The sequence below is a fragment of the Giraffa tippelskirchi genome, chromosome 7 (assembly GCF_054371585.1).
Source record: "Giraffa tippelskirchi isolate mGirTip1 chromosome 7, T2T-mGirTip1v1.2.pri, whole genome shotgun sequence".
Taxonomy (NCBI): Eukaryota; Metazoa; Chordata; class Mammalia; order Artiodactyla; family Giraffidae; genus Giraffa; species Giraffa tippelskirchi.
The window spans coordinates 102488794-102503310 of record NC_137281.1 but is presented as its reverse complement, the minus strand read 5'-3'; the positions used below and the strand labels follow the sequence as shown (position 1 = coordinate 102503310).

Genomic DNA, 14517 nt, shown 5'->3' with positions numbered 1-14517 from the left:
TACTGATACCTTGAGGCTTTCCAGCTGGCACTAGTGGTAAAGAACCCACCTGCAATGCAAGGGACATAATAAGATGCAGGTTTGATCCCTGGGTGTGGAAGATCCACTGGAGAAGGGCCTGGAAACCCACTCCAGTATCCTTGCCTGGAGAATCCCATGGACAGAGGAGATTGGCAGGCTACGGTCCACAGTGTTGCAAAGAGTTGGACATGACTGAAGCAACTTAGCATGCATGCACCTTGCAAGAAAAGGATTTTCTTTTTTCTGTTTTTCAGTGGAACTAATAAATGTATAGTCCCTTCTCTATGTTATTCATTTCATAATTTGCAATGGAGCAAGTACAGGTTGAACAGCTAAAATAATGGGACTACTCTGTCTTCTTGATGTAGAAAGAGTAAAAAGTAATTTGTTGATAAACTAATCACTTTGTTAAAATTGATCTCAGTATACTAAATGTAAAAATTTTATATGAAGATGCTTGTGCATGTGTGTGCACTTATGACATTCATTTTGTATTTTACTACTATGTCCAAGTTTAACAAAAGTGCTTAATGGCAAACACTGGGAACCAGCAACAAAATAGACAATCTTCTGGAGGTTAGATTAACAGCCCATTTTAATCTTAGGAGACTGCAATAATGCTCTCTTTCATCCAGAATGAAATTTTCTCTCAGAGTGATAAATGCTTAATCGATATATACAGATACCATTTTGTCTCTTAGGTTAGATATAGTTTTGTTTTTGTTTCAGTAATATTTAAAGTATTCATTTCTTTTCAAGTAGAAATCAATTGGCACTTGTAAACACTATTAGTTTTTTGAGATAAATATTTCTTCCTGAGATAAATATTGCAAAAGTGCAAATGCATGACCTATCATTTGAAAACTGTGTATGTATATGTGAAAGTAATTAAAACAGCATCCAAGTAGCTGCTTGTTTTGGCTCACACACAATGACATGATATGAGGATTGCTTTATTTTCATATATACCATATATTTTAAACAGAAGTAGACAATAGCAAAAAAAACTAAAGTATATTCTCTGTTAGATAATTGCATTCATTGTTAAAACATCGAGATTATAGCTTGTCAGCCTCTGTTTTGATTACTTGGTTTTGTTTAGCACTGGTTAAGATATAAAAAATCAGCTACTCTATACCTTGGGAAATGAACAAATCCCATGTGCCATTTAGCATTGATCATTTGGGTACTTTGAGGCTGTTATTGCTGAGTTCCAAAGTAGATTCTATTCAGTCTTCTAGAACAAAATGGATTGCATATATAATTCTTTCTGGCCACAGTGGGGAAGATCATTAAGTTTTGGTTAGGCACTTATGAGATGCTGATTAGACTTTTATTTATAAAAGACATTTAAGCCATGCTAACATTATTTTTTGCTTTTCTTGTAGCTCCTGTTAATCCTCATTTGAGTAAGTATATTTTCACTTTAAAAATGGCACTGTATTTGACAATTAATACAAATAAAAATGCATAAACATACAAAGGTTGTTTATCAATTGTTCATATTTGGGTTGACATGGAATGTCTTAGAAATAGCTGGCATTAATTGTAAACTGAATTTCAAAGACTATGGGCATAAAGACAAATAATTTAATATAGATAATTGACTTTTCCTAAATATCGAGCCATTTCTCCAACATGCTTAGCAATTGTTATTTGTGTAACTGATTCATTTGTTCCTTTTGTGGCATTGTATATTATTTGTATTGCTATTATTTATTTCTTTAATTTTCACCATTTGATTTCTATATTCCACTCATGAAATATTATATTCACTTAGAAAGTTGGTATTTTAATGGTTCAATCAAGATTTTTCACTAATCACTATTCCATATTCCAGTCTTATATGAACAAAAAATAATTTGATCACCATGCTCTTAATAATATTTCGTTTTAAAATTAAGAATTGATTTTTTCCCCCTACTTTGTGTCTAGCAAGATATTGTTTTTGTCTAACAAAGAAAGAAGAGCCATCTTTGTACTCTTACTCCTATCCATTCAACATTCTCAATTTCCTATCCTTAGTGAAGAAAATGTCCAAATCTGTTTTTTCATTTTACTGTATTCTCTTTTCTGCTTTGGCCTTTAACTGATTATATAACAAAGGCCAAATTACATAACCTCTATTCCTGCTGTGTTTCCTCCCGAAGATCCTCTTTTACTCTGCTTTTGCATAGCCAAACACTAATACTGAATATTTTTATAGATCTTTATTGTTCACATCTTGCTTCAATGCATAAAAGTTCATTTAATCATCCCAATGACCTTTTAATGCAGCTATTATTATCAACTCTTTGAGGTTCATTTTTCTTATAATGTTTAGCACAAATGCTTCTTCCTCCACTAATTACTCCCTCATTTTGATTTTCAATTACAATTTATCTTCATCTATGTGGAAGTTATTTTTTATTTTCTCATATCCTCCAATAAACTGTAAGATACTTAAGGACTAAATCCGTTTCTAGTTTCTCTCTATATTTCACTATCTTTGTGTCTATAATGGCATCTCATGTTTAGCAGGTGTTCAATGATCATTTGTTAAAAGAACAAATACATGACAGTTTCAAGACGAATTAATGGCATAAATAAAATTCTCCCTGGCTTCTACTCAGGGTACTATTGCTAATTAATTACTATATTGACTATAATTCCTTTGAAGGTAAGTTCTCTGACTGCACTTTCAGTGGAAATGTTTAAAAATAGTTACCATAGAAAGATTAAAAGTAAATACAGAGGAAAGTTGACAAGCATTTCAATTCAAGGAAAGAATTTTGAACAGTCTATCTACTGAACAAAATGCATACATATTTATAGACAGGAAGTGATTATTAACTGATTACCTCAGTCCAATATAATGAGCACCATTATTTTATGGCAGCTGAGAAAATCTTACAGAAGAGATAATATTAAAGCTGGATCCTGAAAGTATAATAGAGATCCCTCAGATAAAGAAGGTGAGGAAAGGCTTGCCTGTCACTGAAAAGGAGATCATGTTCACATACATAATAACTGAACAAAGCTCCATTTGTCTAGTATACAATGTTCAAAAGTTTTTTAAGCCAGAAGTGTGCCCTGAACATAGACAATATTTATTAGAATTTGAATGCTTCCTTTAAAACTTGTATCCTTCAGGTCATAGTTATCAACTTCTCTTCTCAGCAAGGACTTCACATGTGTAAAATGGAAATCCAAATGATGCATTGGATTTTCTATTTTTAAAGTAATTTCCAACATAACATTCTATACCAAAATTTCCATTGGCTGTGTACCTTTTGATTTTTTTTTTAAATGATAGTCAATATGGTAAAATATTAGAGTTGTTTAGAAAAAAGAATTGAGTAAATATTACCTAATGATTTCTCTAAGTTATCAAAAGAAAGTAATTATTTTTATATTTTCGACAGTCAAATGAATTTTTTCTTATTAATTGATTTTATTAACCTTCATTACTACCTCCAGGTTTCAAACACATATAACAGTACTTTATCAAAATCATTCGTTATAGATTCGGGTTCTCAATACACTTGCTATGCATTATTCAGTAAGAAAGGAAAATAGGCCAATGTGTACAAGAAGGTCATGTTTTATTTTAGGTTTTTTCTAGGGAAAGTTAATTTTTCATTCCCTAAGACTACTTTTACCTACTTTCCTTAAATGCTACAATATTTTAAATTTTGTCATTTATTTTCAAGGTATAACCTACACATGATAAAATTTACCATATTTTGTGTACACTTCTGAAAGAAGAGTTGACCAGTTTAAACAGTCATGTAACCATCACCACAAGGTTTCATTATCCCTAAAATTTCTCTGTGTTGCTTTGTAGTTCAGCTTCCTTGTACCCCAGCTCCTGGCAAACTTGTTTTATGTTACTATAATTTTGCTATTATTTTAATTAGTTACAGCTTACTTAGTATTTATTCTCCACAGTTTACTAAAAGGTACCATCCCAGTAATGATATTGTTAATGAAACTGAAGTGAAAATGAAAATGAAGCAGTTCAAGGGAAAAAAAATCTGAGAAAACACTGTAATTAAAACCATTATGCAGGACAAAGGCTAACAGAGTTTTGCGAGGAACACAATGGTCACAGTAAACACCCTCGTTCAACAACGAAAGAGATGACTCTACGCATGGACATCCCCAGATGGTCAATACCAAAATCAAATTGATTATATTCTTGCAGCCAAAAATGGAGAAGGTCTATACAGTCAGAGAGAACAAGACCTGGAGTTCCCTGTGGCTCAGATCATCACCTCCTTATTGCAAAGTTCAGGCTTAAATTGAAGAAAGTAAGGAAAGCCACTAAGCCTGTCAGGTATGACCTAAATCAAATCCCTTATGATTATACAGTGGAGGTGATGAATAGATTCAAGGGCTTAGATCTGATAGACAGAGTGCCTGAAGAACTATGGACGGAGGTTTGTAACACTGTGCAGGAGTAGGTGACTAAAACCAACCCCAAGAAAAAGAAATGCAAGAAGACAAGGTGGTTGTCTTGCCTTATAAATTATGAGGCCTTACAAATAGCTGAGAAAAGAGGAGAGGCAAAAGGCAAAGGAGAAAGGGAAAGATATACCCAGCTGAATGCAGAATGTCAGAGCATAGAAAGGAGAGAAAGCCTTGTTCAATGAACAATGCAAAGAAATTGAGGAAAACAATGAAAAGGGAATGACTAGGGACCTCTTCAAGAAAATTGCAGATATCAAGGGAACATTTCATCCAAGGATAGGCACAATAAAGGAAAGAAATGTTATGGACCTAACAGAAGCAGAAGAAACTGAGAAGAGGTGGCAAGAATACACAGAACTGTACAAAAAAGGTCTTAATAACCCAGATAACCACGATGGTGTGATCACTCACCTAGAGCCAGACATCCTGGAGGGTGAAGTCAAATGGGCCATAGGAAGCAGTACGACAGACAAAGCTAATTAAGGTGATAGAATTCCAGCTGAACTATTTAAAATCCTAAAAGATGATGTTGTAAAAGTGCTGCACTCAATATGCCAGCACATTTGGAAATTCAGCAGTAGCCACAGGACTGGAAAAGGTCAGTTTTCATTCAAATCCCTAAGAAGGGCAATGCCAAAGAATGTTCAAACTGCCATAAAATTGCACTCATTTCATTTGCTAGAAAAATAATGCTCAAAATCCTTCAAGCTAGGCTCCAACAGTACATGAACCGAGAACTTCCAGATGTACAAGCTGGATTTAGAAAAGGCAGAGGAACCAGAGATCAAATTGTCGACATCTGCTGGATCATAGAATAAAGCAAGAGGATTTCAAAAAAACGTCTACTTCTGTTTTATCTACTACACTAAAACCTTTGGCTGTGTGGATCACAACAAACTGTGGAAAATTCTTAAAGAGATAGAAATACCAGACCATTTTAACTGGCTCCTGAAAAACCTGTGTGTAGGACAAGAAGCAACAGTTAAAACTGGACATGGAACAGCAGACTGGTTCAAAATTGGGAAAGGAGTACATCAAGGCTGTGTATTGTCACATTGCTTATCTTAACTTATATGCAAAATACGTCATGTGAAATGCCAGGCTGGATGACTCACAAGCTGGGATTGTGAGAGAGAAATATCAATAACTTCAGATATGCATATGATACCACTTAATGGCAGAAAGCAAAGAGGAACTAAAGAACCTCTTGATGAGGTGAAAGATGAGAGTGAGAAAGTTGGCTTAAAACTTAAAACTCACGTAAACCCATGGCTGATTCATGTCAATGTATGGCAAAAACCACTACAATATTGTAAAGTAACTAGCCCCCAAATAAAATAAATAAATTTATTAAAAAAAAAAAAACTTAAAACTCAGCATTCAAAAAATGCAAATCATGGCATCCAGTCCCATTACTTCATGGCAAACAGATGGGGAAAAAGTAGAAGCAGTGAAAGATTTTATCTTCTTGGGCTCCAAAATCACTGTGGATGGTGACTGCAGTCATGAAAATAAAAGATGCTTGCTTCTTGAAGCTGAAGCTCCAGTAGTTTGGCCACCTGATGGGAAGAAATGACTCATTGGAAAAAACCCTGATGCTTTGAAAGATTGAAGGCAGAAGGAGAAAGGGACAGCAGAGAATGAGATGGTTGGATGGCATCACCTACTCAATGGACATGAGTTTGAGCAAACTCAGAGAGACGATGAAGGACAGGGAAGCCTGGAATGCTGCAGTTAATGGGGTCCCAAAGAGTCAGACACAACTTAATGAATGAACAACAAAAGCAATACAAACATTAAGAATTTCTATTATAATTCTAAGTTATTTCTTAAAATGAAGAAAATGTTGCCAAATCTTTCTTCTTATATATTACTTATAATCAATATGTGACTTATGCCTCATTAACTCTTAAACTACTATTTAGCAATATTTCTTCCAAAAAAGATTGTTTTGATAATAAAATTTTTAAAATGGTTTGAATTTATGTTGGCTTACATATAAAATCATAGTTTATTTGAAATTCTTTTTAATAGAATAAAATGATTTCAAGAATATATTTAAATATATATTACATTTAATATGATAATAATTGTGATACGAGACCTCATATATTGGCAATAAATCAAGTTACCTTTAAATGCCCTTTTGCATTTTATTGACTTACATAGTCTTTAAATCAACTTATTTATCCTAAATATCCACTTCCAAAATATTTATATAGAGTAAGTCCAGGAAATATTGTCACAATCTTGTTCCTCATTAGCCTCAGAAAACTTATGTCTTAAATTTAATTGAGGAGGTCTTTCTATTCAGAAGACTCTTTTTAAAAAAATATCTTTTGATTGAAATTTTTAACAAAAAGCAAATGTCATTTGTTGTCAAGAGAACCATTTTGTCCTACAGGTTCATCCATGTTATTGCAAATGGCAGGATAACCATTTTCAAGGCTAAATGATATCCCATTGCATATATCTGCCATAACTTCTTTACTCATTCATCCATTAATGAAAACTTGGATTAGGACTATGTAGTCCATGGGATCTCAGAGAGTCAGACATGACTGTACAACTTTCAAATAATACTATTTTTCAAATAATATTTGACTTTCAAATAATATTATTTTGCAAATAATACTGCAATGAACATGGGGAGCACATATCTCTTTGAGGTACTCATTTCATTTTCTTTGGATGTATATCCTTAAGAGATATTACTGGATAATATGGTGGTTCTGTCTTTAGATATTTTTTAAAGGAAACTTCATACTGTTTTTCATAATAGCTGTACCAATTTATATTCCAACCAAAGTATACAAGTTTTTTGTGGTTCCATAAGAGTTTTAGGAACTTTTTTTTCTATTTCTGTTAAAAAAAGAAATACCACAGGTATTTTCAGAGAGGATGCATTGACTTTAAATTGGGTAGTAAAGATATTTTAACTGTACTGATTCTTCCAATCCAAGAATGTAAGATGTCTTTCCATTTTTTTGTGTCCTCTTTAATTTCTGTCATCAGTGTTTTTTGGTTTTCAATGTATAAGTCTTTCATATATTTGGCTAAGTTTATTCTTAAGTATTTTATTCTTTTTGATGTTACTGAAAATGAGATAATTTTATTAATTTCCTTTTCTGACAGTTCATTGTTAGTGTATAGAGACACAGATTAATTCAGGAGCATGGTTCCAACTTCAAGGGCTCCACTCCCAAGAATATCTCATAAATTTAACCCATTGCAGGGGGAAAATATGGGAATCTTTATTATTTAGATGTCTATAACTTTATGAATTGAAAGGATTCTGTACTCAGTTTTAACTTCATTATTTACTAGCTGAAATTAGCCCAAACTGTCTTTTCTCTGAACCTCATGTGTTAGTATTTCTGTATTTTCATAGAGTTCTTAAAGTTTGAATGAAATAATGTAAGCTTTCTTTATTTTTTCAATTAAGGATATTATTTACTCCTGTGTTTCAAGCAGGGCCCATTCCAGTAAGAAAACCCTTTAATACCTAGAAACATTACTACCATTCTCTGATCTTGTTGTTTGGTCTGAGCTCAGTGTGTGGCCGACATCCAAGAAATCCAGTCCTTCCACAGGTTCTTCATAAAGTCTTTTCATCACTTTATTTCTAGTGAATTTTGAGCATCTGGCAAATCCACACTCAAATAAAGTATGAAAGATAACTACTTTTTAAACATAATTTGCCATTATCTTTCCTTAAGTAAACCTCCATTTGTGTAAATGAGTATGCGTGATAGCATCTGCAGACGTGGTGTGAAATATGGTAGGCTCAAGGTAGACAGCTTAAAGTGTCATCAGGTAATTTAATTAAGACTTTTTTTCTAATTGTTCTGTTTGGATTGTTCCTATATTTGAAGAAGGAAAGTTGGGAAATTCTTCAGCCATAATTCGAGCAGGCAGCACATTCTTTAATTTCAATTATTTGGATACTTCAGAGGAAAATGGTTTGGGTTTAAATTGTTAAATAAGAGGCTGATTTACATATCAAGATTATTTTTAATTTCCATTAAAATTGAAGTAGCTTTAGGTTTAGTTGTCATATTGCATATTAGTTTGGCTATGGTGCCATTATTGCAACCTTGCATTATTATTGCTGTATATTTTAAATTTTTGCAGTGTTTGTATTAATTTAACTTATTGTAATTAAAATTTGCCAACAGGAGAATTTCACTGTGGATTTGAAGATGGTAACATTTGTTTGTTCACCCAAGATGATACAGATAATTTTGACTGGACAAAACAAAGTACTGCAACAAGAAATACAAAATATACTCCAAACACTGGACCTAATGCTGATCGTAGTGGCTCCAAAGAAGGTATGAGGGTATGAAATGTTGTGTTCATATCAATCATACTCCAGCCTTGGACTTTTAGGAATGCTATTATGCTAAATATGAAATGCAAGGGAATGTTTAGCTATAGATTTAAAGATTTTGGAATAAAACATGAAATTTTTTATTTACCATATCAAGTATTCAGTTATTTCCAAAGTTTGTAATCATTAATTTTCACTGAGAACTTACTGACCTATATAAAGAGATTAGGAAATTTTTTTGACAACTCAAATCTAAAATTCCAGTTTTGCCTCATTTTTATACATTTTAAAATTTTATTTTTAATTATGTATATTATTTATTTTTATATTATGTTTGCATATATAGATTTTTATAAATAAGATGCAGACTCTCCTATCAATTTTACTATTAATATATAGGAAAATTCTAACCTCTCAGTGATTTTAAATTTCATCTCACCTACTAATAATTTGCCTACACATTTTATTTTGTCTTTTTAAAGGATTTTATATGTACATTGAAACATCTCGACCCAGATTGGAAGGAGAAAAGGCTCGACTTCTCAGCCCTGTTTTCAGCATAGCTCCCAAAAACCCTTATGGACCCACAAACACTGCGTATTGTTTCAGCTTCTTTTATCACATGTATGGACAACATATAGGTGAGATGGCAAGAATTACTGTTTCTTCTAAAGTAAATCATAATTTGGAACAAAAATGTTCACAAACACATAGAATGAAGTCAATTTTAGTCAAAGAATATCATAATTAAATTTTTAAATGGCTCAACTGCACGTTGACAATAAGATGCTGAGAATGTTCCCCCATCATGTTCTAATTTCCCAAATTTAGATTAGAATTTGAAATTTGGGGGCATTACCTACCTCCTCTGGAATCCTAATTTAGGCCAACCTAAATTAGGTTAAGTTCTTCATGAGATCTTCTTGGGACTCAATACCAGCAGAGTTTACACTGTTTCTTTCCAAAGAAATGTGCTTGAATAATGACTCAATGTATATTAATGACCGTGAAAAAAAGTATTGCCATATTTGGAAGACAAGTGCTTTTAGCAATATCTATCCATTTGGAATGTTGGTGTGACAGCTTCTTGTTTATATAGTGTGCCTAACATACCTAGTAGGATTTAAGAATATCTTTGATCCTGAAAAACATACAAAGATGAAGACACACTTCCTGCCCTTAGAGATCCTAAGAATAACAGAGGCTAAGATGAGTAATTACACAATCATGCTAGGCAGAATACCACATAACCTCAAGAAAGAACCTAACAAACTTGTTAAGAGTAGGGAGGTAGGGGCAGAAGGAGTTCACACAGATCTACAATGAACACAAAACTGTTTTAAATTTAATTGTTTGGCAACCACTTTCTAGCCTGATCTGCATATGTTAGACTATATGGCCTGAACTGATGTAAACCCATGTATAGTCTTTATTTATCCAAATGAATATGAACACATGTACTATTTTTTTTTAATATTTATTTATTTATTTTGGCTGTACCAGGTCTTAGCTGCAGCATGGAAACTCTTAGTTTCAGCATGTGTGATCTAGTTCCCCGACCAGGGATCAAACCTGGGTCCCCTGCGTTGGGAGCACAGAGTCTTAGCTACTGGACCACCAGGGAAGTCCCCATATGTACTATTTTCAGAAAAAAATATTATTGTGTTTAATTGTGAGATTATGTTTTAGTTCTTAAGAACTAAAGAACTAAATTTTAAGAACTAAAATAGATTATATATTATATAAGACATACACTCTTAACTATAAAATAAGACAAAATTCTGAATGGTGAAGCATATCCAGCTCTACAGAGCTTGGCACAGGACTGTGGATCTTTATCTATTTGGAGGATAAGGCAGTGCTTTGGGACAAAGGGAAACGTTTCTCTATGAAAGAAGGGTACATTTTCAATAGACAGAGATAAGCATAGGGAAGATTGTTATTGTTGTTGTTCAGTCACTCAGTCATGTCCAACTCTTTGCACCCTATGGACTGTAGCCCAACAGATTCCTCTGTCCATGGGATTCTTCAGGCAGGAATACTGGAGTGGGTTGCCCTAGCCTCCTCTAGGGGATCTTCTCCACTCAGGAATTGAACCCATGTATAGTGAAGCCATAATACTAATCTGGGAAGCTGGACATGTAGTCTGCCTGCTTCACCTGCAAGAAGACTGTTAGAATATCCTGAAAGCTTAGCCGTTTTGTAGTCAGGGAAAATGTACTACAGAGTTTGTACAGACAACAAGTATAGTGACATCTATGATTTGGGAAAATAAATCTCGTAAGCGTAGGTAAAATTATTGAGAAACAGAATACAGACTGGAAAAGCAATTAAAAAGCTTTGAGAATAGTCATGGGTTCACTGCAGCCTAAACTATGAAAGGCAATAAATCTCAACACAATTGCCAAACCACATTATTTATTGTGAGATTACTGTTTTATTACAAATACAAGATTAGCTTAACTCTAATTCTTCTCTTTAATCAGGTATGATTTCACATAGCCTATTTTTACTATATTTCATGGACTTTTTTCTTTTCTTTTCTTCCAATATACCTTGAAACTGGCTTATTTTGAAACGGTTTTCAAAAAATAATTCCAAGATGAATATTTTGAATTACTTTAATTGAGCAAGCTATGTATTTACCTTATTTGTGAAGCTGGCTTCCTTCGATTCCCTCTCAAATGTTTTGCATATTTATGCTGAGTTTCAAGATAATTTCAATATACTTTTAACTTCACCATTGTTATTCTTATGCACTTTATTGTCAATGAATGCCAACTTGTTCTGCTAGTTTTGTTCTGATTATTTCAAAGAAAAGGCAGTTCTCCATTTTTTCCATGTTCTCAAAAATCTACTATTTTGATACCTGTGCCATTTCTCTGCTTCCTCAGAGGCCTAAAGTTTGCAGATATTAGGTATGTGACTTGGGTCCCCTCAGCAGGAACAATCGAGCTGCTAAAATCTAGGCAAAAATATCTGTCGCAGACATTGACTAATCAATCAATGACAGTTAAGTGAATTACCTCATAGGAGAGATGCTGCCTGTATCTAAAACCTTCCCTCTTTGCAAATATTATTCTAAGATGTCCATTCATCTGTTAACTTGGGGCGGGGGAGGAGGGGTGGGCATTTATCATCACTGGTTTTACGAACTATAGTCTCAGTTTTATCCATTCTTTTGGAAAACAAGATTCAAAATGATTTGTCCTGGATTTCTAATCGCTTACTTGAAATTATTACTTCTTGAGTGACCATGAGTAATCCTTGCTCTTTTGACTGGCGCTAATGGACAATATATCATTGAAAAGAGCCACAATTTTTTAAATAATACAAAAATGGATGATCAGTTAGTTATTCATTATTTATTAAAGTTTCCTCTTTGAAATAAAGTCAAATATGTTATATTACTTATCTATTATTGCTGCATGATAAGTTTTCCCATGTTTCGTAACTTAAAACAACAAAGATTGATGATCTCACATTTTCTGTGGATCAGGAGTATAGGTATGGCTTAGATGAGTGCTTGTAGCTCTGGGTCTCTCATGAGGTTGCAGACAAGCAATCAGGTAGGACTGCAGCCTAAGTCAAAGACTTCACTTGGGGATGATACACTTCTAAGCTCACCCATTAGGATTTTGGCAGGTCTCACTCCCTCACAGGTGTTAGACTAAGGATATTGATTTCTTGCTGTCTGTTGGCCAGAGGCCTTTCTCAGTTTTTCACCATATGGACATCTCTGTAAGACTGTCTCATGGCAGCAGGCTTCCTCTAGAGTAAGTTATCCATGAGACAGAGCAAATACACACCTAACATTTGTTATAACCTAGTCACTGGAGTGACATCCCATAGCTTCTTTCTTTTTCTATTTATTATAACTGAGTTGATGATCCCAATTCACGTTCGGGGGAGAAAATGACACGAGTGTTAATCCTAGGAGGCTGAAATCACTGGGTGACATCTTAGAGACTGTCTGCCACACTGGTACAGTTTCTTGCTAAGTTTACATCAAAATTTATTTGAGAAAAAAATAAATGAAAGCTATAATGTGTCACCTTTAAACTAACTGTTGATTCATAGGTACATGACACTATCTGACTATTGGCAATAATATAAGATTATTTCAGCAGTCCTATGACCACAAGTAAGCATTTTGATTCTTGATTAATCAGCTAAATTTCTAACTTTCTTGCAAAGAAATTGAACCTCATATGAGTTCACTGGATACAACAAAAGCTTATTAAAAATCAGTAAAATATATACTTCATTTATTTCTAGAAATAAGAATGTGAAATATAAACATCAAACCATACTAGTAAATTAAATGTAAAAATACAAAAGACACTTACGAATATAGTCATTGAACTTGATAACAATGGTTCAATACAGTTGTGTCTCTAGACAGCTACTTTCACTATGGAACAAATAGGAAGTAAGGAAAAGGAGTTCATTAATGAAATCTATTCTCATGAATCCTGAGAGGGAGGAAGAGGTGATACAGCAGAGTGAGGTGGGATTGTACAAGGTGGAATTGTACGAGGTGGGATTGTAAATAAGAGGAAAAAAAGTTAATAGAAATGGTAGGTTTAGAGATACATAAATCAGCGTGAAGCAAGTTTCTTGAAGAGATGAGAGTTTAAAAATCTCATGGGGGATTAGCCTTGAAAAAGATACTCATGTCTTTTCCACTAAGTTGGGATGAAAACAATTACAACTAGCTTCTGATTCATTCTTTGTTGCAAAAACAGCAAATAGATACAAAATGTGTCTTCCTAACAGTCTCTGTTTTCTGTTTAAAATAAATGCAAATGTTGCATTTTAAAGAGTAAGCCATTTTTTAAAAGTGATAAATGAAAAGAAATACTGATCAGGGATATAGAGAGCTGGTGAGATTGGAGATCAAGAAGTCATTCCTCAGCCTTTTTAAATGTATTTTAGTATAGAATGATCAGTTTGATTTTCCATCACTTCCTTTTTGAAAATACCTTATTTATTTATTTGGCTGTGCTGGGTCTTAGTTGTGACACAGGAAACTTAGAACTTCGTTTCTGCATGCAGGCTCTGAGCTGTGGCATGTGGGATCTAGTTCCCTGACCAAGGATCAAACCCTGGCCCCCTGCATTGGGAGCGTATAATCTCAGCCACTGGACCACCAGGAAAGGCCCTCTCCATGGCTTCTTGTGTATTGTACTGAATTAGTCTGCTAACTACTTTCCTTGCTGTCTCTTTAGCCCCAAGTTTCTGGGGGTAAAGATCATTCTCTAAAACTAGTAACATAAAGACCTCAGGGATGCATGCTCCTCTGGCTTCTCCTTGGGGAGGCTCCTTCATTTATTCCAATTTTGCATGAATTTCTCCAAAGTGATCTGTGTTGTATCTAGGGCTTCTTTAGTCTCTCTCCCGCTCTCTTTTTTTTTTTATCCTACTTGAACTGTATGCTTGGGGAGAGCAGAAACAATGTTCCTTCCCATCACATGGTACTCTGCAAATATAAATGTTTAAGTGACCTCTCCATCCATATTTATTAAGTAAATGAATGTTTTTTAAAACATATGGTAGAAGTAGTACTTCTCTTTAATCATCTAGGTAACTCATATTCTTCCTTCAAAATCCAACTCAAGGACATCTGCTAAACTTCTTCCCCATCATCCCTGCTCATTCTGTTCTCATAACACTTGGTACACATCTTTGTACACACGTTTGGTGCACAT

General features: G+C 33.9%; 1 protein-coding gene across 1 annotated transcript in view; it reads left to right on the top strand.

Annotated features, from left to right (window-relative positions):
* Positions 1–14517, top strand: part of MDGA2 (MAM domain containing glycosylphosphatidylinositol anchor 2) — an 862004-nt gene that overhangs the window by 813787 nt on the left and 33700 nt on the right. The window contains exons 12-14 of the mRNA XM_081511223.1: positions 1410–1430; positions 8652–8807; positions 9289–9447. Coding sequence (XP_081367349.1) covers positions 1410–1430; positions 8652–8807; positions 9289–9447 — 336 coding nt within the window. The remainder of the gene's footprint in view (positions 1–1409; positions 1431–8651; positions 8808–9288; positions 9448–14517) is intronic.